Here is a 25,799-nt window from a genome sequence, read left to right on the forward strand (position 1 = left end):
TATTCTTCTAATTTGGCTTATGTTTACAATAAACTTACTTACTTTCTTGTACAATAAGGGAATTTACCATAGACAAATAATACATTGTTCAAGGTTAAATATATCTTTGTATGCAGAAATCTGCAAATGAAACCGAGTTCACCAACGGCTATTATTTGTGTCGTGTTCTGAGAAAACTGGGCATAATGCATGTGCGTAAAGTGTCGTCCCAGATTAGCTTGTTAAGTTCGCACAGGCTAATCAGGGACGACACTTACCGCCAAAAATTGATTTTTGCTAAGAAGGGACTTCATTTTAACAAAAAATGTCATAAAAGCGGAAATTGTCGTCTCTGATTAGCCTGTGCGAACTGCACAGGCTAATATGGGACGACACTTTAAGCACATGCATTATGCCCATTTTTTTCAGAACACGACACATTTGATAAACTGCTCCGGTTCATTTTAACAGCAGTAATGTACATAGAGTACATGAGGTAGCGTGTGACGAAGAAGAAAGTTTATTGAGTTCTCATTTGAATATAACGATATGATGGCAAAAGGGTCTTTATTTAACTATGCTAAAATACTTATCAAAGACCCTAGATGCAAACTTGTCAATTATTGAATTAAATGGATTATTTATGGATTTTAAAGGATTATTAAACGTAAGATACTAGTTCCAATGTGTTTTGTTTTTTGTTTGTACTTTTGTTGTTTCCTGTTCTTGGAGAAATGATTTTAACATGGGCGCCATTGATTCATCGGATCACACACAAGATACTCATAACAGAATATAAGAAACACGTTCTGTGTGTCCTTAAATTCGTCGTCTGAAGTTGGAAATCGTATTGCCTTGTAAATTAAGTCAAATAAAGTGTCAGTCGCTGCAATTTGTTGTTTACTCGTTGAAATTGCATGTGAAGGTCGTCAATGGTTAGCTTTTATAATGTCGCGTGCCGCGGCCATTTTGTGTAAGTTACCTCTCGGTTACATGTACTTACCCACCTAGGGAAGCTGGGTATGTTTTAACTGGGTTTTAACCGATCGGTATAACTAACCAAATTTTATACAAACGCTTACCGACCAGTAACCAACATGTTACTGACTTTTAACCGCCGGTATGTGGTTAACCGACGGTTTAACTGTTTATAGGTTATATTACACTAATTCCGATTCCCATAGGGTCCCATTATAAAACTGACAACTTTCACAGCATTTTTCTTGCCTTTTCGACGTATCAATTTTTCCGAACCTGGTATCATTTTAAAGATGGATCTGTCATCTTCCAATAATTGCAATCAAAAACATACCGTCTCGCAACTTCTAAGAAAGTAAATCGCTGTCGAATGAACCCACCGTAGAAAAACGTGTTTCGGAATCCTAATTTCGACAAAAGCCCCACACAATAGAAAACACACCCTCAAAAGTTCATCTTTTAAGTTAGCTTCCAATCCAAGGCATCAAAGTACTCCAGACACATACAGGATATTACAAATAACCACAAAAGTCATGTCTCACATTGTTAAATGGCTTATATTCAAGAAGAGAAAAGGAACTCTTTAGAAATAGGCACTACTTTCGAATGGACCACGGAGGGATACACAATGATTTAGTGTAATGTAACCTTTAAGGGAACTCAACTTTGTCCTATCTTTTTCAAACTTTCTCCACATGAGATTTCAACTATTTCCACAATGAATATGCAATTTCAGTGCATTCGGATGGGGGTAAAGGCCTTAAAATGGCCATTTAAAGCGGTGACTAAATTGGCCGCAGTCAAGTCGGAATGCATGATTTTTAGTCTAAGTGACGACAGCTGATTTTGCGTCTCCAATTATTGTTACGCGTAACTTTCATGGCAAAAACTGGTATCATTGCATGCGAAATTCACCAATATATCAGCAAAAGGCCCAAATAAATGTATTGATTGTGAATCAGTGTACTTTTCTTGATGAAATAGGAGACTTTTTTTAAATTTTAAGCACTTTTTTCAATAAAAAACTCACTGACAGCATATAAAATCATGTTTTTTAAGAACATTATTATTAAAAGCTTCACTTACAATCTAAACATACACATTGCAATTACAAAAATTAATGCTATTATGATGAGAGGCATAATTTTCAGCTTTCAAGCTGATACAAGCCGGCTACCCAAAATTAACACTTAAAAAGGCGCAAATCGCTCCTTCAACAGCTTACGACACAAAGTGACACTTAATGCGCATCCAGATAGTCTCTCTCATATAAATAAGTCCTGTTAGCGACATTCTATTAAGTATTCTCTTTAAAATCCAGTGTTGAAAGCATAAGTTTTGCAAAAATGTCCACAGTCACCATGCAAAAGAGCATGTTTGCTAAGGAATTCCTACGCGAGTGGCCACACTAATGTCGTGGCAGGAAAGTCATTTGGGTGTGATTCCTCTGTAGTTCAGTGAACATTCATTCCACTACCTGGGGATGACTATCAGGATCAATTTTCCCAGCTTAGTGTAGTGTTGACCTTTCAGGATGTTGATGGATCGTCCACAAGCGCTGCCCCACTGCGGCCTCTGTTCAGGACACAGAGTCGGATTGAGGTGTACACAAACCCGCAGTCAGGCAAGGATCATCCAGACCTTTAATAAAATAAAATGTTTAGGCCCCTGAAACTGGCAATTATGTTCAACACTGAGATAAGGATACACATAGAGGAGACATCATGCCATGGCTTTCTCATTATTGACACGGCAAACTCGAGCAGCCGGGGACTTGGCTCTAAACAAAAACAGGTATGCTCCATCAATGTGAGCAAGATGGCATGTCAGAGTAAAAAAGGGCAAACAAACATACAAAAGAGATATGTAGGAAATTAGAAATTAAATGCCAGAAGTAATTTTAAGTATTGTTTTTCTGTCTGCAAGGGTTGCTGTGGAAAATAGTGCTTAACGCATAGTTTGGCCTGTAGGGGTTCTGCTAGCAAGAACAAATCGAAGTCATATCTGCCCGCGAACTGTAAGCTTGAGATAACCATATCTGATGAAGTACTGCTTTGAGAATGCATTCTTATTGTACTTGAACCAGATCGCATTGACAGCACAAGGCTTCAGACCCCCCAAAAGTGTGAGGCTTTCAATAATGCTTACCTGATACCAGACCGCATTGCCCGAGACAGTGACTTTCTCCCGGAACTGCACAGGCTGCATCCGCAGCACAATCCTTAAGCTCAATCATGGTCTGGCTGACTCTGAAATAGTGAAATCTGAATTTACAGATGCTCATTTGTCTAAAGGTTATGAGTTTATTGCCTATCTTATTAAAAGCAAACGCAATGACATGCTTAAAAAGACATGTGCATTTCTGAAAAGACATACAGCTGCCCGATACTTGACTAGGAAAAGGCGCTATGGTCTTCACTCTGAAATTCATTACTCTAAGGGCTTAACAGAACAAAAGCCAGATCTTACAGCTAATTGGCCCCACCTACAGCTAAATATGCTTTATAGGTTGAAAATAAAGTTATTTGTCTGAAAAACTAGTGCTATTAACTCATCAGCTATGTTGCTCCACTGGCCGCAATTCTGTAAACATAGTGTATATATGGAAATACCTAGTCTACCACCTGCACCGCACCACTACGTCCACTGTAAAAATACACAGCTAAGTTAGTACTTTAACGAACAAACTGAAATTCATGTGTTAATTAAACAATCAGTATGATGACTCACATTGAAATCATGTCCAGTGCACCAGTCAGAGCAAGACAGCTAGCGGATTGTTGACCATCTACGGCTCAAGGACAAACGGTCAGGCCTACAAACAAAGAGAAAAATGGCATAAATGGGTTGCATGCATGTAATTTTGCATATTTTTCATCTTACTCTCCACCTGAAACTTCAATCTATGGACATAATAATATTTACATTTAAGATTTGTTGGAAATGTTACCCTTACTTGTCAATACCAGGTCCCCCACCCATACGGAACCGTCTAAAACCACCTAAAACATCCATTTGGACCAAAATATTGACACCTCTCATCTATTTAGCACCCAAATCATCAAAACATTAATTAAAATTCATGTTCTACTTGTCTCGCTTGCAGACGAATCCATGTGACCTTGACATTGCAGTAAATGTGCTTTTTAAAGGTTATATTACACTAATTCCGATTCCCATAGGGTCCCATTATAAAACTGACAACTTTCACAGCATTTTTCTTGCCTTTTCGACGTATCAATTTTTCCGAACCTGGTATCATTTTAAAGATGGATCTGTCATCTTCCAATAATTGCAATCAAAAACATACCGTCTCGCAACTTCTAAGAAAGTAAATCGCTGTCGAATGAACCCACCGTAGAAAAACGTGTTTCGGAATCCTAATTTCGACAAAAGCCCCACACAATAGAAAACACACCCTCAAAAGTTCATCTTTTAAGTTAGCTTCCAATCCAAGGCATCAAAGTACTCCAGACACATACAGGATATTACAAATAACCACAAAAGTCATGTCTCACATTGTTAAATGGCTTATATTCAAGAAGAGAAAAGGAACTCTTTAGAAATAGGCACTACTTTCGAATGGACCACGGAGGGATACACAATGATTTAGTGTAATGTAACCTTTATACAATTGGGTGCTGGTGGTAACAAGATAGAAATCCGTCTCTTTTGCGCTTTAAAACCTAACAATAAACGCGTTTGTCGAAACAGACCCTACTTTCGCTTTTAAAGCGGTAATGTTTGAAAAACAAAAAAACGACTTGCTAACTAGGCTATATATTTAATTGTATCTATCTCAACTAGAATATATATGATGGTTACAACGTAGAAATCCGTCTTTTTTACGCTTAAAACTTAAAAATAATGGCGTTTGTTGAAATGTACATATACATATAGAAATCCTACTTTCGGTTTTAAAATTAAAAATAAATAATTAATTACTTGCTAACAAGACTCTAGATTTAAAAACAATTTTGCACACGTTCAAATTGCATCTATATGTATTGATTAACATGTACTTTATTTCAAGGTGTGTGGCTTTAATAATATAAATTTTAGAAATAAGTTAAACATGCATGTATAAACAATACTATTGGTAAAGTGTTATTTATAATCATATTAATAATGTTAATTTTTCGCAATTTCATGGTATATCATATTTCTTTTGCCCAATCATACAGTAAAATATAAAGCGAAACAAAAGTTCTCTTGCGTATAAGCATGATGACCTGTGTTGTTTTTTACCAGGTTTTCCGAAGGAAAAAACTGGTTATCGGAAAACCTGGTTATTAGATTGGCGGATGTCGGTGGGTGGGCGGGCGTGCGGACGGAACAAGCTTGTCCGGGCCATAACTTTGTCGTTCATTGTGAGATTTTAAAATCATTTGGCACATTTGTTCACCATCATTAAACGGTGTGTTTCGCAAAATAATGATGTCGATATCTCTAAGGTCAAGGTCACACTTTGAGTTCAAGGGTCAAAAATGGCCATAAATGAGCTTGTCTGAGCCATAACTATGTCATTCATTGTGAGATTTTAAAATCATTTGGCACATTTGTTCAACATCATTGGATGGTGTGTCACACGAAAGAATTACGTCCATATCTCCAAGGTCAAGGTCGCCACAACTAAAAATATATTTATTTTGAAACGAGGGGGGTAACTATGAATAATCAGTAACAATGCACATTTTGAGTTGTCTCCCTTCATCAGATTAAAAAAAGACAAAGAAATCAAGGTCACCACGAGTAAAAATAGAATGAATTTGATACAAGGGGGGTAACAATGCGCATTTTGAATTGTCTCACTTTATCAGACTTTTTTCAAATTGAAAACCTGGTTTTGTGACAATTTTGTCCCTTGTTTTGGTTAGAATTTGGTGCGGTATTCCTAAGGGAAAAAAAGTATATATTTTTTCCAAATGCAACCTCAAAATTCCCAGTTGAAAATTCTATGTTTTTTAGATCTTAACATTAAGTTCATTTCTCATCCAGCTTTATAAGTTAAACCTTAAGTTAATATAATATTGAACACACTGAAATTATCAATTTTGAAGTATTTTTAGCAAAAAAACACAATAACACTAATTCCCCAATTTTAGTCAAAACACAATGATTTTTCCCAATACAAAGGGACCCAGCCATATTCCCAAAATGGTGGAAAAAAACCCTAATGATATTGGTTCACCTTACAGGGCTAAGGTGATGCTTTTTTTTGCGTTCATAGGGTTTTTAATTGTTTATCTTTATGTATTAACTTTTGGCATGCAGGACATTGCCTTTAAGTCCGGGCATGCCACTGTCACATTCAGGGACATTTCCACAGTTTTGTGCCATGGCATAATGGGCTCCTCTATCATTCCCCAATTTAGTCAATGGCTGCCAAAAAAGATTTTTTGGAATTCAAAGAATCCATGTACTCCTAAAAGTTTAAATAATGTCCATCCTAAGTTTGATGTCTTATTCCAACTTTACAGAATACACAATTTTTTAATGAGCTAAACTTGCGTTATTTTGACTAGTTATGGAATTTCTTGCTATTGTTTTCATTTCATAATTTAAAATTGCAACAATTTTACCATTTTCACTCTGTATTATCTTTTTCAACATTTATTTGAATCTTATTTAACAGTTGTGCTGTTCTTGTTGTTGTTTTTTCAAAGAATTTGGTACAAAACATAGGTGTACAATGAATGAAACAAAAGCAAAAGATTCACAATGTTTGAACACATTTGCCCATTGATTGATGCATAAACCCGATACTGCCCATAGTTTCAGTTTGCCTGATTCTTCTTTGAACAATTTCATGCTTTAAACTCATTTTTTCAAATATCTGTGTTGAAGATAATGAGCACCATATCTCTGGCATGTTACTTTTTCAAATAGTACCCCTGGTTGAAATCTGAGTATAATAGATAATAAAAATGCTTGTGCAAAAAGTAAACAATAATCAATGGGCCATTGAGAATATTGAATTTCAAGAGCCGCTTTAGAGGACCCAACACCTATCAAAGTGGGAATTGATTAAAACTCGATATTGAATATTTTTGACAAGTGTAAACAGTGTTGGTACACTTTTAGAGTTTTTACAGTGGCTGTTCAATTCAATCAGCGTATATTTATAGGTTCTTTAACTGCCATTACTATGAGTTTGTATCAATAGGAAATGTTTATTTTAGTTGTGCAAATATGAATTTAGAGACCTTTTGAGAACGTGAAATTTGGCTAATGCCAAAAAAATTTCAGGGGAGGTTAAATAATATTTTCCATGGACTTTTTTCCATATGGTTTATAAAAATGAATGTAAGTATTGTAGTTTATGATGAGTGTCGACAGATAAATTCTGCTTATGTATATTTTAAGCTTTTTTCTGGTTATTTTATAGGAGTTATTGGGTCATATTCCACTACAGCAAAAATATCTTTTTTCCTTAAGCTAGTCTGTTAAAAGAAAAAAAAATAAGGTCGCATTCAGATGTTATACTTCTTATGTAATTTAAAGAAATTGACATTTTTTCTCAATTTAATGAAAATTTATGCTATATGGAACATACCAATGTCATCAAGCCAATAACGTGTACATTTAAAACAACAACTTTTACAGATGTTGTTATTTATTATTTCATTTATTAAAAATATTTATGCATGACATGGTTATGTTGTTATTATTCACATTGCAAATATGAAATCAATAATAAAAAATCTTTAATGTAAATATTAAAATAAATCAAACTAGCATTGAAGAAGAAGAAACAAAGAGATAAATCATGTCGTGTTAGCATTTACGTCAATTACAAAGATTACACCAATCAAGTTTCTCGTTTGGTTTGATAAGAAACTGCTGATTCATCATACTTTGGTTAATTGATTATCTGGAGACACTAAAATATGTATGCATAATATTATGATAAAATCTGTTTTGGGTTTTGGTATCTGTCATTTATCTATGAGACACTGTCAGGCACTATTTTACTATTCTACATTAACAGATTGCAGTGTTTGTATGTCAAGTCTGAATATTATTGAATTGATTGTAAACGTTTGCATGTTCACGCTTGTTATTCATGAAGATAATTTTTTATTGAATTATTTATGTTTTTGTTTCTTTCAGAATATGTAAGCTCTGCACCATGCAACAAGTATCACTAAGTTGACCCCAGAGGGAGGGTTAGTTCCTCCCCCAAGCCCCCCCTCCCACCCCCTGGGTATTGACCCCCTACCAGCCCCCACAGGTGTTCAATGGCCGACCCAAATGTAGCCAAGTTGACGGCCAGCTTAGAAGACCTGTCCCTGAAGAAGCAGCTACCTTTGAGACAGCAGGTAGGTTTCATGGCTTAGTGGATATTTTAGTCAAATTTGGGTCTGTATTTTAACCCCATTCCTACTGTTAAAAAGTGTATAATATATTTTCCCCAAATGAGTGCCTAAAATTCATAATTGAAGGTTTTTGAAAAATAAAAATATAAAGAAATGAAATAAATAAAAATAAATTTAGTTTATTTCCCTATCCAGCTCTATTTTTACTAAAATTGGGAAATTGAGAGCTGTGTTTTTGCTGGCAAATAATATAAAACTGGGAATAAATGTGTTTTAAAAATTGTATTTGCAAAGGTTTAAGGAAAAAAAGCTTGATTATTATGGAGATAAATGTAATTTTGCTGTTTATGTAAAAAAATCAATACTTTTTTTGTTTATTAGAATCCTTAAATTGGCATTGTGGGCAGTCATTTTGAAAATTTGTACTTTTTAAGATTGGGAATGGGGTCACTTTCCTTCCCAAATTTTACCTGAAAGAATACTGGTTTCATAGCAGAAAGTATTCTGTAATTGTCTATGTCTTTTGCAGGTAGGTTTGGAACCAGAAATATCATTCTGTTTTGCTTGCTTTTCTCCAGTTTTACCACGGTAAGTTTTTTAGTTGCATTGAAAAAGCAAATACATGTATTGCTGGAAACAGCTGGAAAGTAGACTGGCTAGCTCAGTTGTTAGAGCACACAGCGGGGTTCACTGGTTCGATTCCCGGCCTAGCCATATAACTTTTGTGATGATTGGTCATACAATTTTAGAGACTTGATTTGGAAAAAACAGACTGACTGTTTAGCTCACCTGATTGCTCAGGTGAGCTTTTGTGATCGGTCTTTGTCCGTCGTCTGTCCGTCCGTCTGTCCATCGTCCACATTTGGTTTGTAAACACTCAAGGGGCCACATTTCTTGTCAGATCTTCATGAAACTTGGTCAGGAGATTTGTCCCAATGATACCTCGATCGATTTCGAAACTGGGTCATGCTGGGTCAAAAACTAGGTCACTAGGTAAAAAAAAAAGAATAACCTTGTAAACACTGTAGAAGTCACATTTCATGCCCAATCTTCATGTAACTTTGTCAAAGTGTTTGTCTTACTGATATGTTGGTCGAGTTCAAAAATGGTTCCGGTCCGTTAAAAAGCAGCCAGTGGGCGGGGCAGTTTTCCTTATTTGGCTGTAGTGAAACATTGTAAACACTCTAAAGGCCATATTTCTTGTCCGATCTTCATGAAACTTGGACAGAAGATTTGTCTCAATGATACCTCGATTGAGTTCGAAACTGGGTTATGCTGGGTCAAAAACTAGGTCACTAGGTCAAAAAAAAGAAAAACCTTGTAAACTCTGTAGAGGTCAAATTTCATGCCCAATCTTCATGTAACTTTGTCAAAATGTTTGTCTTAATGATATGTTGGTTGAGTTCAAAAGTGGTTCCGGTCCGTTGAAAAACATGGCCGCCAGTGGTCGGGGCAGTCCTTATTTGGCTATAGATAAACCTTGTAAACACTCTAGAGGCCACATTTCTTGTCTGATCTTCATGAAACTTGGTTAGAAGATTTGTTCCAATTATACCTCGATCAAGTTCCAAACTGAAAAAAAACATGGCAGCCAGTGGTCGGGGCAGTATTCAGTATTTGGCTATAGAGAAATCTTGTAAACACTCTAGAGGCCACATTTCTAGGTCCAAATCTTACAAAAACCTTGTAAACACATGTAGAATAAGCATTACTTGCAAATGTTTGCATTGCAAAAACCCCATGCAAATGGACAGTACTCAATCAGAATTAATCATATGCTCACACTGCAAACGTAAACAGAAGAGAACCAATCTAATATGCTCTAGAGTACTGAATTTTCAACTAATGGTAAGCAATGAACAAGGCCCTGTAAAAAAAGGTGAGCGAACTAGGGCCATCTTGGCCATCTTGTTGACATTGTGACTATGACCAAATAGCGGCTATAAAATCATAAAAAAGCCCTGATTTCAAACCAACAATAGTACCTATTGGTATAAGGTGAGCCTTTCAGGACCATCATGGCCCTCTTGTTTTATTATAAGTGCCTTTCAAAATGGGTTTGGCAGTTTTTGAATAATAAGAAACAGGTTTTTTTTTACCTTACTGAATATCGGCATCTTTTTCCCCTTTTCGGACCGAAAAATTCCCCCAGTGGAAGCTTTTTCCCCTCCATAAAACAGTTCAAAACAATTGAATTTTACAACAAATTCGCTCGAAATCATAGAAAACAACGTTTGGTACCCGTCCAATTATGGTTCCCATCCCTTACACGCCGTACAGTACCGTATACATTTTACGACACTTTTTACCTCCCTTGGCCGATTTACGATAACTTTCAACTAGCTTTACGTTAATTGTCACCATAATGTCCCACAACTGGAAAAGCTACCGAAACCCCCCCCCCAAAAAAAAAAGTGCGAATAACTCTGTCATTACATCTTTCTTCACAAAACCAAAGTGTAGTGACCAGGTAGTTAGTCCACTCAGTCTGCAGCAGACCGTTCCTGTTGTACGGTCTGAAACTGTCACAGCCAGTCCCTGTCAAGGTGATCTCAGTCTGGCACATCCGGCCACAGTCAGTCCCTTTCAAGAAGAGATCACTCTGACAAAGTCAGCCACAGTCAGTCCCATCCAAGATGGTCATGATGCAACAGAACCATTTGAGTTTAGTGAAATCCTAATTGCATCACCAGTGCATTATAATTCTGAAAATTATGGCAACAATTCCGCAGTCAGTTATTGCCAAGTAGTTATCCCCACGTTTTTTAAAGCGTGGGGATATTGTGGTTATCTCCGCCGTCTGTCCGTCCGTCCTGGCCACTATCTTCTACACTATAAGCACTAGAACCTTGAAACTTACACATATGGTAGCTATGAGCATGTGTGACCCTGCACTATTTGGAATTTTTATCAGACCCCTGGGTCAAAAGTTATGGGGGTTGGGGTGAGGCCGAGTCAGAGATTTTCACTCTTTTTTAGCGAGTCTGTTTTCGGAGAAAACCCGAGCTATTGTCATAGCCAGCTCGTCATCCACCGTCCGACGTCTGTTCTCCGCCGTAGGCGTCGAGCTAAAACCTTAACATTGGCAATAACTTTTTAAATATTGAAGATAGCACCTTGATATTTGGCATGCATGTGTATCTCATGGATCTGCACATTTTGAGTGGTAAAATTTCAAGGTGAACATCATCCTTCAAGGTATAGGGTTGAAAAAAGTCAAGGGAAGTAATAAGCTTTAAATGGACATGGTTATCTGACCTGCCCACGTATATATTTTTGTTAAATAAATCAAAGCGGCGCAGTAGGCGGCATTGTGTTTCTGACAAACACATTGTGGTAAAAGGTCAAGGTCAAGGCCATCCTTTACGGTCTACGGTAAAAATTACAAATTTAAGGGAAGTAATAAGCTTTAAAAAGGGAGATAATTATTCAATATTGAACATAGCCACTTTAGATATTTGGCATGCATGTGTATCTCATGGAGCTGCGCATTTCGAGTGGTCAATCACAGTCACGGTAGTGGCTTTTAATTATTTGCTACTAAAAATAGAGATTTGTTAGAGACAATGATTTTCAAGGGAAGTAATTTATATAATTATAAATCTCTTATTTTATATTTCCTTACCAAGAATTGAAGTTCTTTTCACAGTTACTGTACAGATTTATTATTTTGATTATTTATAATTTTATGAAAAAGAAATCAACTCTGGCTCTTTTAAACCACAGGCCTTGGTTGTCAGTGATGTCTGACATGGTCATAATTGACTGTGAGACCCCCCCCCCCCCTTGGATTGGACAAAATTCAAGGGAAGTAATAAGCTTTAAAGGGAGATGATTTCTATACCTGCCAAATGATAAATAGCAATTTTATTTCAAAGCAGCCCAATAGGGGGCATTGTGTTTCTGACAAACACATCTCTTGTTGGGTCACTAGGTCAAAGGTCAAGGTCACTGTGACCTCTAAAAAAAATAATTCTGACAAGCTTTCGCAGCCGAGCGTGGCACCCGTTATGCGGTGCTCTTGTTATGCCCCCGGTATGGTGCATTGGCCATAACTTTTGCAATATTGAAGATAGCAACTTGATATTTGGCATGCATGTGTATCTCATAGAGCTGCACATTTTGAGTGGTGAAAGGTCAAGGTCATCCTTCAAGGTCAAAGGTCAAAAAAACAAATCCAAGGGACGTAATAAGCTTTAAAGGGAGGTAAGTAATGAACCTGCCAAATGATAATTTTTTTTAAAAATAAATCAAAGCAGCGCAGGAGGGTGCATTGTGTTTCTGACAAACACATCTCTTGTTTTATGTTATTTTACATGAACTTCTTCATTTCTACACCGATTCACTTCCAATTGATACTGAACATCTCTTATAACAATACGGTCAATCTCAACTATGCATGGCCCCATTACCAACCCTGGGGTTCCCCCTGGGTCAAACATGCGGTGTGGGGATACGCGTCGGCCTCTGCTGCGCCATTTCTAGTTATGAAATGTAAATTAACCAGAAACATTAATCTATCAAGAAAATAACAGTCTTTTTCAGGTTTTTTTTTTACTTAGAAAGTGACGCCGATATTCGGCGTCTTCCCCTACCAGAATTTTTCCCCTAAAAATACAATTTCCCCTCCAAAAATATAAGTTTTCACCAAAATATAATATTTAACCCTCAAAGAAATGTTTTTTTTTCTTTTGGGAAGTCGACACTTATCCAATTAGTACCATGTACAACGATCTCGCTCTCTCTCTCCCGACGAACACTCAAATCTAGGAATACCAGTGATTCTAAATATAGCTCTTAAATTACGTCATGGAAACCGGGCAACTAATCGTATTAATCATGTGACTATTTTACTGGATTCCGGTCTTGCTCGAGAAGGGTGTTTCGTCAATTAATTACCGGAAACCAGTCAAATTTTCATCCGGGTTATGTGAAAGCCAAGATATAAACATTAAAACAGAAAAAGTTTCATACAGGAACAAAATAAAACGTTCGGACTCGGAAAATATTAATTGCGTGAACGCATTTTTTAAGAATGAATCATCAAAAACCGTTGAAACCCAGCAGGATTCGGAGGTACATGTAATCCACATAGAACATTGTGAAAGTGAAAGTACACAATCGGCAGCTGTCGCACCTTTCCCTTCCAATACTGTAGCAGATCTAAATCATCTACCCATTCATCATGAAATTGAAATCACAATATTGACATCGTCCCCCAGCCCCAGTTGAAAACATTTCCCATTATTAGATCTACCCCTGCAACTTTATTTAGGACTTTGACTTTAATATCATACTTGTTCATGTGTTTAAGAACAAAAAAGTCAGACACATGCCTCTTTTTCTAAAAAAAAAACAAACCCTGAAGTCTGTAGGTGAGTTATAGAGTTGAAATGAACACTTTTTATTTTTCCCCAAATATGTCTCTATCGCGCTCTTTTTTCCCCTTTTACCCAGCGTCCAGCGTCTTCCCCTTTTTCTAAAAAAAAACCCTGTTTTTTTAACCCATTACACTTTAAAAGTAAGACTCTTAACATATTTCCCCATTAAGGAAAAAACAGGCACAATTTTTTCCCTTAAGTGGAAAATCGCATGTACAATTTCCCCCACGTAAGGGCTAAAGGCCCCATCCCCCACAACCCCAAAAACCACTGATAAAGCACGCAATGCAAATGCATACAGTGATCTTTTTTGTCCCAAATTACAGCCTCTTTCAGGCTGTTTCAGAATGGCAAAAGAAAAAATTCCAAAAATTCTTATCAAAATTTCCCCTAAAAGATGCCAAACTTTTCCGTTAGACTCCCTAGTTGGATTATTGAGTTTATTATAAAGCAATAATATTCTTTGGCACTTAATAATAACAAGTTTAAAATGCAGTTAAACATGCGCGTATAAAGAATTGGAAAACTGTTATTTATAATCATATTAATAATGTTTATTTTTTCCTGATTTCATGGATTATCACACTATTTTTCCAAATCGATAGCACAGGCTGTAAAATAAACTTTAAAAAATTACTGGCATATATGAGTCATACAACGTGTTTGGAAATGTAACTTTAATACACAAAATAGTGTCTATTCATGTAGTTAACACAGATAATGCAAATATGTGTATATTTGATTGGAAGAAAATGCAAAGGACAAAGGGGAATGTGAACATAATTAAAAGTTAATTTATTCAGCAAAACATAGTGAACAGTAAACGCAGATAGCATGAATGACATAAGTAAATACATATATAACTGTAATCAACAAAAGTAAAATCTAAAAACAACAATGAAAGAAGTCTGTACAATACATAATTGTCAATCTAAATAACTTTATATTTTTAAGGACAAAACACATGGTGACTGTTCAATAATACAATGAAAATGTAAAACCTTCCCTCCTTAATTGCACTCTGCCGTTCTTTTTACTGTGCATAACAATTACACAAAAATATGATAGAACATTACCACACAAAAAAATCATGTATGTTCATGTTATTTATTTTTAAGATATATATCAAGAAAACAACAATACACTGATTATATGCGATTGAAAAGGAAAAATAATTATCAGCAATAGATGGTAGCGCATATTAAATTGTATTGCAACACAATATATAATCCCGCAAGAATTATGCATTGAAACAAAACACTAAATAATAGATCCATGCTCTCAAAGTTAATTATAAATGTACCCTTTCAAACATATTCATGATTTGACATAAGTAGGCAAGACAATAAATCATCCATGTGAATTATGTGATGAAACGTTATACTGAATACAAGTTTGGTGTGGCCAATAATTCATGTTGAAAGTACATGTTCCAATATGTTTGTACTGAAACTTGTGAAAAAACACCTATTTTACTCTTAACACAATGATGTTATCGCTACACAATTGTCCCACAATGATGGATGCTGTGCTCCTATTGTAGAAGACTGAGTGTGGGTAAATAAGTCCATCCCTCTTGGTAGCAAGAGTTGCCAGCTTCTTCTTGCCTTCCCCATCCAGCTGAATGATAGTGCTGATTGACCATCCACAGACCAGCACCTGTCCCAGAGCAGTCGCATGGATACCCCATGGGCGTTGTAGGTCTGGGTCTGTGAAGGTTTGGAGAACTGTGCCATCTCTGGCCAGGGTGAGGACCTTGTGATGGGAATTGTTGGTGATAAATATCTTGTCACCTGAAGGACTCACTGCACACCTATTTACTGTAAAGAGAGTATGATCATTGTTGTTAGTTTTTAACAGAATCCTTATTTTAATAAAGACACTCTTACACTTATTCACCCCAGCTATTTGTGTTCATTAATAAAGTATGATTTTTCTTAAAATGAATAATGTATTCAAGGATGATTATATTATGCTGAAACGCTATGGAATGAACAGCACTTACATACACTAAATAAGTACATTTACTCACTTAACTGTAAAACCATTAAATTTCGTGTGGTACGAATTTTCGTGGATTTTGTTGGTCCGCTGAACCAGGAATTCAAGTACCAATGATTATTTATACATGTTTAGCTCGACTATTATATATGAAATATATATAGTGGAGTTATCCTACTCACCCCGGCGTTAGCGTTAGTGTGAGCGTTCAAATGTTAAAGTTTGCGTACCACCCCAAATATTTCTTATATCCCTTGACATATTGCTTTCATATTTTTCATACTTCTTTACCAACATGACCCCAACCTATAAACAAGAGCAGACAACTGTATCAAGCATTTTGTAAGAATTATGGCCCTTTTTCCACTTAGAATATGCATATTATTGATAACTTTATGTTAAAGTTTGCGTACCACCTCAAACATTATCAATGTCCCTTGACATATTGCTTTCATATCTTGCAAACTTCTTTACCAACATAACCCCAATCTATAAACAAGAGCAGACAACTGTATCATGCATTTTGTAAGAATTATGGCCCTTTTTCCATTTAGAATATGCATATTATTGATAAATCTATGTAAAAGTTTGCTTTCATATTTTGCAAACTTCTTTACCAGCATGACCCCAACCTATAAACAAGAGCAGACAACTGTATCAAGCATTTGTTTAAGAATTATGGCCCTTTTTTGTCTTAGTAACTGAATATTTTGTTAAATTTTGTGTTTAGATCCACTTGACTTCTTAAGTATCAAAGCTATTGCTTTCAAACTTCAAATATTTTCTTCCTACCATGAGGGTACTGTACCTGGCAAGTTTAATTTGACCTTGACCTTTGAATGACCTTGACTCTCAAGGTCAAATTAATAAATTTTGCTTAAATTGCCATAACTTCTTTATTTATGATCAGATTTGATTCAAACTTTGACAAAACAACACTTAGCTGACATACCACAATGGACTCCACCCAAACCATCCCCCACGCTCCACCCCAGAATCCCCCCCCCCCCCCAAAAAAAAAATATTATTTTTTTATATTTTTTTTCTTATTTTTGAAAGATCATCTATTAAATGACCACACACCCACATTATACCCCCTCTCCATGATGGCTTACGTTATACTGTCAAGCACTCGAATAGTCGAGAGCGCTGTCCTAGTGACAGCTCTTGTTTATACGCTTCCATTTACGGCCATTAACCATTTCTTCCACTGAATCGTTAGCGGCTTGTGTCAATAATGCTAATTAGGTCGAAGACTGAGCCTTTGCAGGGTCGGGCAATCCTGCTATAGTAGGAGAACGTGTCTGAACTGTTCCCGTTTTCAATCATTTTGAAAGAAACATTGTTAGATTGAGATATGCTAGTTAATACAATATGTTGTTTTCTTGATAAGTTTTGGGTAATAATACATTTTAAATCAAGCATGGAATTTAAATTGTACATCAACGATTGTTCTCTTTTACGTGACATCGTCAAATTAACAGTTTGCAGATTTATCACATATGTCAATTAGTGCCATTAAAGTTAAAAGAGACATAACTGTTTTCACACGTGTACTCTGGGGACCTTATTACTCAATTGTTACTACTAGGGGACCGATTGTGCTGAGAATTACTAATATTGTCAAAACAACATAGATGGCAATTAGCGAGCCGGGACCCACAAGTGCGCCGCTGTATCCCTCTTATTGACAATTATCGGCAACGCTTTCAGGCTTCAGTGCACATTAACCTCAAGTCTTGCTGTCAATACAGATTAGCAGATTATGCTTCGTTATTACTCTGGTTGTTTTAATATAAGTGTTTAATTATTATGACGGTCAGTCTTCCCCAAAAATTTGAAATCCTCGAAATTACGTATCAAGGAATTAGTTGTTTTTTTATTTGAAATCCACGAAATTACGTGTCAACGAAATAGTTGTTGTTTATTAAACCACGAAATTTTATACCGACGAATTTCTATACGTTTACAGTACATAGTCTGAGCTTTCTGACATGATTATTATAGAGGAATTATTTAAAATATTTTTCTTTGCCAATGAAAAAGTCATAAACAGTAATGAAAAAAGGCAAGAAAATACTTGAGCAAAGGAAGGACTTTAATATTATGGAGTTTTCATTTACTTATAGTCAAATTAATATGTCAGTTATATGCAAACATAATAGCCTGAAACTGGCAAAGGTAAAATACAAATGACTTTTGTGTTAATATGTATATATAAAGCTTAATGCTATTGTATTATTTCATATGATAATTTCAAATGTCACCTGAATATATCCATCAAATGTTACCTGTAGCCTTGTCTGATGTATCTTCATACAACTTAGTCAACAGGGCTCCTTTCATTGAATACTTGTAAAGTGCAGTGCCAGAAGTGAGATACAGGTCTTGCATAATATGAGCAATACCAAAACATTCATGTTGAAACTGTAACATCCTGCCCTTAACCAGCTGCCCACCATTCACAGAGACAAACTGGACCTCATGTGTCCTAGTGTCATTCACAGTAACAGCTACTTCACTTGGTGTGATTTTACACATGTCCCGTGGAAAACCATTTAAATCATAATGACCCACCACCTGGTATTGATGATTGAGTAGCTTAACTCTTTTAATAATACCCTCTGCAATAAGGATCTGATCCTCAGAGAGAACACAAATGGCCTCGATATAGCAGTTAATATTATCTGAATCACTCTGTAGGCGCACATTATACTCTGACTTCCCTTGTACTGTGAGTGCCTGGTCTGGATCAACTAACACTAATGTTTTCTTGGTACTGAGTACAATGTTCCCCAGACTTGACAATTTAGACAAGTACTGTTGAAAATCCCTGTCTGCCTGGAATGTCTGTGAACTTTCAACCTGAAACGAGTTCTGCTTCAGATATGTTTCAGACTGCTTAATCTTTTCCATACATTTCTTACTTGCAATAAATGTGAGTTCTGATTTGCCCTTATCAACAATGTCGTGTATTGCGTCATTGAGTTGCTTGAGTTCATTTTTGAGTTTGCTGCAATTGTCTGCATCAGTCTTGACAGATGCTTTCAGACTGGCCAACTTATCATCTAGCTCTTTCATGGTGTTTTTTTCAATGTTGTCTAGAATATTATTTATTTTTTTGCGTGTGTCATGTATTACATATAATTGTTTGTCGTATGAAGCCTGCAAAGACTGCATGTTGGTATCCCAATAATTCTGAAGTTTCTTGATTTCTTCAAGAATGCTTTGGATTTTTCTTGATAGTTGCTGCAAGTTTGGTGGAGTTCCTTTAACTGACTCGGATATCAGTGTTACTTTAGCACATTGTCTAAATGGAAATTAATATTTAAATATTTGTATGTGGTTTAAATTGCCATTATGCAATAATATGTATGAACTTTAGTCAATCATGTTTTTGTTGTAGTTTTTTAATGCTATTTTCAAGTAATAAGATATGGAATGTCTTCATTTTAATACTGATTTCTATTTTTAACAGACACATTATTAATACTAGTCATCATATAAAATTTCATTTCACAAAAAAGAACTTGAAATAAATTTATCTGAATAAGGCTGTATTGAATAGTCTCTTAAGACAATTTTTTTTTAAAAAGCAAATATGTGTCTGACTAACCTGTGATTGAGAAAAGCACAACTAGCGCAGCACAGCTGACTGTGGTCCTCACAAAACATTTCCAGATGTTTGTCGTCATGAAGGTCACACTTCTGAAGGAAATCCTCCACTTCCTTGGCCACTGGCCACTTACTTGTGTCTCCCCTTCCGTATGTCACATGTGTCCCAAACAACGGACTATGCAGATTAATACATTTTGCACAATAAAATTTCTGACAGTTTTCGCAGTAAAAGTCAGCCCACTGGTCAATTTTGTTCTCTAAACAGGGGAAACAACAAAAGTCAATAAATAAATCAGAGCCACTAGCCACAGTTGACTTGGAATACGTAGCCATCTTGATCACCTTAGTATAAATATTCAATAGAAATATTTATGCCTTAAATTACACATCTTCAACTGGTGTCGTCAATCAACTAATATTTTACTTTGTACCTTTGTACAATTTACAGATAAAGATTTGAGCTATCAGTACTTGGCTTCATGTGACTGTATGCATTATCAAGTCATATGAGGTGTACATGTATGTTATCATATATTATTAAAGTCTGTTAGGGTTAGGGTTTAGCTACAGTCCACTAAAAAAGGTTGCCAGCTTGAATATTTCTTTAATTGGTATCTGGGACAATTTCTGTAATATACATAATTATAGTGACACACAATCTTAAATCACACTGTGTAAGTTGGGTTAAAATGTGAAATGTAAAGCCATGTCAGGACTTATTGACACAATTATTTAGTATACCGGTAATTAAAACATGCGTCGTCAGTAAAAAAATTAAGAAAGAAATACTACCTTGTCCTAAAATAACCCAAAAGTAAATTCATTTATGTAAAAAAGTAGAGAACATATTTTGATTACATTATTTTATGAAAGTATTGCAAAATTTCAGTTCTAATAGGTCTGGCTCTGTGCAGATGTAAAGAACTATGCTATATATCTGGTCAGTATGAAGAGCTTGTGCTGGTCTGGCCTGGTGATAAATTAACACGTGTAATTTGTCTCCCAAAAGACTCAATGCACACTTACATACTGTAAATGAGAGTAGTTTTGATATATTTTTTTATTTTTACAGAATCATTAATTTATTAATGACACTGTTTGTCTAATTCAGTATTATTAAGTATGATGTTTCTTAATTCTTTACATACAATAAAACATATACTTGTTTAAATGATTGTTTTTATTCTTAAACATAATTTCAAACACATCAATAGCGTTCATTCCCTTGATACATTTACCTATGTACGTTCAGAGTTTGATGAAATTTTCATTTACTCAAGTCAAAAACCAATATACTTGTACAATAATAAAATTAGTTAAAAAAAATACTTATGCAAAGAAAAGGCATTCAGGGGTTTTTCAGCAATGTCTGCGCCACCGGAAAACAAAGGCATTCCCAATGCAAACGGACCTGATCCCAAACCAAAATTTTAACAAAAATTCCCAATTTAAAAATAAAATAAACAAAAACAAAGAAAAAAAGAAGTGTTTATGACTTATGACTATTAGTTTATTAATGTTCCAACTCGTCCAGCTGATGTGTATCATACCAACAAGCACTGCTGTGGTTGAGCGAGGATTCAGCACCATGAACCATGAACCTGCTGTGCTCCCCATTTCACAGCACATTCACACAAATCAAACTGACTCATCTGATGCTTACCTTCATTAAATGTCAAAATAACAAAAAATAAATATTTGTTACACATCTGACGTATTTAAGCATGATAAATTCACAATGTTTTCCAAAAATGAGCCGTTTACTCGAAGCAAAAATTCCCAAAATGGACAATTTTGTCGATACAAAATTCCCAATTTGGTCAGACTCTTTTTCCCAAAATAGGCAGAAAAACCCCTGACATTATTGTACGGTAGTTTTATTTAATTATAATGTATAGAGCAACTTATAAAGTTTGCTAAACATATATTTTGACGACTCCAATACCATTGTATAAAAAAATGTACATTATGGTATATACATACCGATCAAGCAATTATTTGAAACTACACTTGGCCATGACACAGGTAATACTATGATCCATACATTGTACATCATCTTAAATAGTCATAAGCAATATTCAAACTTCATTTTTTAGTGCTCAATTGTATTTTATCAACTGATGTATCTTCATTCAACAAGTCTCCAATGATTGATTACTTTTTAAATGCATTGCCAGCTGTGAGTTACATGACATTGTACTGGGGCCGTATTCCAGTAGCTTCTTAGGTTAAAAAATAACAAAGTTGAAATATTGCGCAATATTTTTTCTTATCTCCGCCATTTTTTCTTTAAACATAAGATTTCACTTAAGTTAAATTCTGGTAGCTTCATAAACTTAATAAATTTCTTTACTCTGTGTATTTTTTCTCATATATTTAAAATTAAGTTAACTTCCTTTAACTCTTAAAGCAATTTTTTAAAGAGAATTAATAAGCGTCTCATGTTTTGTTTTTTTACATTTCAAATTTAACTTAAGAAATTTATTTAAGAAATTTCTTAACTTAAGTGAAAACTTAAGGAGCTACTGGAATACGGCCCCAGGTCTTTCTGATAATGAGCAGTACCAAAAAATGAATGTTAAAATAGTAACTTTGTGCCCTTGAACTCACTGACAGCGACAGCTGCTGCGTTTGGTGTTATTTAACACATGTCATGTGTTATGAATACGGTGCTAATAAATGCAGCGTTGTAATGCAAAACGTCTCTGAAACATGTTTTTGTTTGTATTTTATGCAGGAATTCAAAATTCATTAGTAAATACCCCATGACTGAAAAAAAAGTATCGGGAGCTCTGGAAAAGAAGTCATGCCAGTTTTACAAAATGAGGCATATCTGTGTGATGTAAAGGGAAGATACTGGTTTTACAAAACTCTTTTCTGTCATTAGATTTCTCTAAACCTTGAGTGAGCATACCTGTGGCAGTATTTTTTTCATTTTTTGTTAAGCACCCTTGAAGCACCTGGAAAAATACGGCATTCTCTATTGAGATCCAAAAAGCTCCAGAAAGGAAGCAATGTTGCGTCAAATTCGTTTCAAAATTGCATTATCTGCAAGGGAACAAATAAAATGAGCATTGAAACTGAACATTACAACAAAAAGAATATTAAGATGAATTTGTTTAATTAAGTATTAAGCGATTGAAAAGAAAGATAATTCCCAATCTGAAGCAGGGATGTTAATTTTCTGGAAATCCTGATTTGAGCCGTCCAGGGTGGATTTAAAATTTGGGACAATTCACACCCCTGCTGAAGACTTAACATCGTGAATTTTTCAAATTTCAGGGTTTTTCATGCTAATTTTTCCCACTTGTACCGGTACTTTTCCAGATTGGGAAAAAATGTGCAGTCGTTTACTAAGAGCTCTGGAATTTTTTAAGGCCCACCTGTTTATCTAAATTTCTCTTGTATTCTTTCAGACCCAGAAGCCCATGCTAAAATACAGCAACAACTCCATCAAGCCCGTCCAGCTGTTCAACCATGCTGACCTAGTTTCCGTGCGCAGCAATGCCGAGGCCGCCCGCAACGCCTACAGCAGTCTGAGCAATGCCTCAGCCAACAGCACCATGCCAACGCCGTTCCGTTCCACCATGAAACCGCCACCTAGTCCCCAGCAACTTCTTAAAGCAGCCACTGGTACTGATTGATAAATTTCACCACCTTTTTATCACATGCTATACCCTATTTCCCATGTAATACAACCATTACATATTTTTTTTTATAACTCATTTGTAATACAACATTTTTAAGCGTTTTCATTGGCTTAGTTTTTGTTTATTGACCAATCTCATTGTGTTATTTTGCTGCAATGCGTCAAATGACGTCACAAAATGTAAATAACACTCGGGATTTATCATTATGTTTGTGTAAATATTAATTTAATTTGCTCATTTAAAAGCATGTGATAAAAAAGATCTGACACTCGTCATATCATACCATATTTGATTAAACTCGTCCAGGAAATTCGTTAGTAAGCTTGCCAAAGGCTCGCTTATTAACAAAATTCCTGAACTCGTTAAATAAAATATGGTATGATACGACAACTCGTGCCAGATCCTATATGTATTTTATGGGCAGCCTATATGGAACGACAAAACTGCTTTTTTTTAGGAGAAACTGAGATATGTGTATGGTTAGTCAATCATGATGGGTTAACTTAAATTATGTTTGGTTAAGTTAACATTATGTTGTGTTTATTTGACATGCTGTCGTGTTAAAATGACATGATGTTGGGTTAAAATGACATGATGTTGGGTTGAAATGACATGATGTTGGGTTAAGGTAACATTATGATAGGTTAAATGAATTTATGATGGGTCAAGTTTGCTTTTTATTTACAACAAAAATAATTGTTTGAAAACCTTCAATTGATAATATATGGCAGTCATTTGGGAACGATAAATGTAATTTTTGACATTGGGAATGGGGCTGAATAAAGGCCCCAAATTTGCCCCCAGGGCCCTTAATCTGTTAAATCCACGGCCCAAATTCGGACGCATTCCCCCCCTGAAAAGTATACTTTTTTCCCCTTTTGGGGGGAAAAATTCCCCCTAAAAAAAATAAATTTTTTTTTTTATAGATAGATGTCTCATGATTATTATATCTCAATTCTATTTTAATTTAATCTTTTCAAACATAATTAATTATGAAATAAGCAATGAATATAGTGCAAACATGTACAAATGTAATAATTAGAGAGTAAGTAAAAAATCCCCCAAAAAGGGAAACACCGCGAAAATTCCCCCTGCTATGGGTAGCGACCCGCTTCCCCTAACCCAAAACTCCACTGGGATTGAACCAATGATCCCTCAGTATCAAGGCGTATGCCATATCAATTACAGCACTGGGAGGTCAAGATACAGTACACTCCACGCGTTTTCCCCAAAAAACGCGCTCCCTCCGCGGGTTATTTTCTGCTAGCGAGTGTTCACGCGGCGTTGGAAGAGCGAGGTGAACTCGATAAAACGCTCGGCGTTACGCCGCGTTCGCTAATTCCCGCGGCGTGTATTACTTTAGGCTAGTCGGTAAATGCAGACACTTTCCGTTCTTTTCAGTGATCGCCGCGCAACGCCGCGTTAGCAGTGTGCTACTTGGCATGCCAAAAAATAAAAACATTGCTATAATAAATTGTTTAAATACTGTAGTACATGTTTAACAAAGATAATTGTATAGAAAATTAATAAGTATAAAAATTATGTTTTTTTAATTCACAGGTACGTCTACAATATGAATTAGTTTAATATAATACATTTGACAAATTAATATTTAAATCATAACACATATGACACAAGAATAAATGTTCCGTAAAATTTCCAAATGTGAAAAATAATTAGTAATCCGAAAAACACACTACGATTTTTAATTGTTAACACGACGTTTACAAATGCTTCCAATATACAGTCATCATGTATATTTCCCGACAAAAGCGCGCGAAAATTATGCTGCAATGTACAAGGTCAAGGTACAATGTATACTCCTGCAAAGCGTGCGTGTATTGATTTTTTTGATACAAACTTTGTAGCGCAGAGAACATTGAATTTTGTTGATTTCGGTTAAAAGTTTCTTTGAAATTATATCGCGAATAAGTTGATATTTCCTCTAAAATAATTTCAAATCGAACACGCCGAATCTTTATCGTTACGGTATTTTAGCAGAGTAATAATTTTAACACTTATTGTACTGTAAACTTATTAAAGAAGACATCTGGGCGGAACTGGATTTTAAGTGTTTGACGTTATGAAAACACGCAAAGCTTGTCTACTGACCTATTGTGTAGACTGCTGTCTGCGGTGTTTTGACAAAAGGGATTAACATGTGTGAATGTCACTCTGCCGATTTGGTCCATAATTACTGGTAAACATTGTTTAGAATGTCGACGCAACAAGAATACAACTGTGAATATTAAATGCAATTATCAACTCAATAGTTACCACCTTTTAACAATCAATGGAATAACCTACAAACAAAGAGAAAATCAATGCATTAGCGAGCAGAGAATTGACTTTGTTCCGACAATTAAAACCATTCCTTATGCATTCGTTGAACGTGTTTACTTGAGTAAGTTATGCCTTTAGACAGGAAGCGTTTTTTTTTTATTACGTCAAACTGTCAATTCACACAGAAATGCGAGATTTTTAGGGTCCTTGGTCATTTGTATACATGTTCAGTATAGAAAATCACCTGGTAACATGAAAACTTTGGATTAAATTATCAAAATAAAAACAATGTTGCAAACTGTGTTTATATTAATTGGTAAGTATTAGTTAAAAGACGACGTTTTGTGTGTCGTAAATCAACGAGTTTTCTATACAACAACAACTACTTCTACAACCACGTCGGGATCGATCTATCTTGGTTGTTTTTTTTAATTGTAAATATTATACTACATGTACGTGTATGTACTTGTAATAAATGTAATTTTATTTGAAAATCAGGAAGTCAAACAAAATTAAATTGATCGTTATCTCGTAAAACGCGGAGTTTCCCCCACGTTGCCAACGCCGAGGGCCGCCGCGTCGGCTTATCG

General features: G+C 35.5%; 4 protein-coding genes across 4 annotated transcripts in view; 3 read left to right on the plus strand and 1 right to left on the minus strand.

The window, feature by feature from the left end:
* The window catches only part of LOC127855149 (uncharacterized), a 177,634-nt gene that overhangs the window by 132,001 nt on the left and 19,834 nt on the right, over nt 1-25,799 (plus strand). The gene's annotated exons all lie outside the window — the stretch shown is intronic.
* The window catches only part of LOC127854543 (bromodomain adjacent to zinc finger domain protein 2B-like), a 109,580-nt gene that overhangs the window by 70,713 nt on the left and 13,068 nt on the right, over nt 1-25,799 (plus strand). The window lies entirely within an intron of this gene.
* LOC127854545 (uncharacterized) overlaps nt 8,179-25,799 on the plus strand; it is a 33,315-nt gene continuing 15,694 nt past the window's right edge. The window contains exons 1-2 of the mRNA XM_052389609.1: nt 8,179-8,279; nt 22,693-22,909. Of these exons, the coding sequence (XP_052245569.1) occupies nt 8,199-8,279; nt 22,693-22,909 (298 nt within the window). The 5' untranslated portion in view covers nt 8,179-8,198. The remainder of the gene's footprint in view (nt 8,280-22,692; nt 22,910-25,799) is intronic.
* Nucleotides 14,432-19,749, minus strand: LOC127855151 (uncharacterized). Its single transcript, XM_052390557.1, has 2 exons — nt 19,275-19,749; nt 14,432-15,477 (listed from the first exon to the last, which is right to left on the minus strand). Exons 1-2 carry the CDS (start codon nt 19,351-19,353, stop codon nt 15,125-15,127), a joined length of 432 nt encoding a protein of 143 aa, XP_052246517.1. The 5' UTR covers nt 19,354-19,749; the 3' UTR covers nt 14,432-15,124.

Source organism: Dreissena polymorpha, chromosome 13, assembly GCF_020536995.1.
Source record: "Dreissena polymorpha isolate Duluth1 chromosome 13, UMN_Dpol_1.0, whole genome shotgun sequence".
Lineage (NCBI taxonomy): Eukaryota > Metazoa > Mollusca > Bivalvia > Myida > Dreissenidae > Dreissena > Dreissena polymorpha.

Bases quoted from the DNA above. Each gene is read 5' to 3' on its own strand.
- LOC127855151 (XM_052390557.1), bottom strand. From the start codon at position 19,353: ATGACGACAAACATCTGGAAATGTTTTGTGAGGACCACAGTCAGCTGT. The intron at 15,478-19,274 runs GTTAGTCAGACA...CTCTCTTTACAG, and splicing joins TGTGCTTTTCTCAATCACAG to TAAATAGGTGTGCAGTGAGT.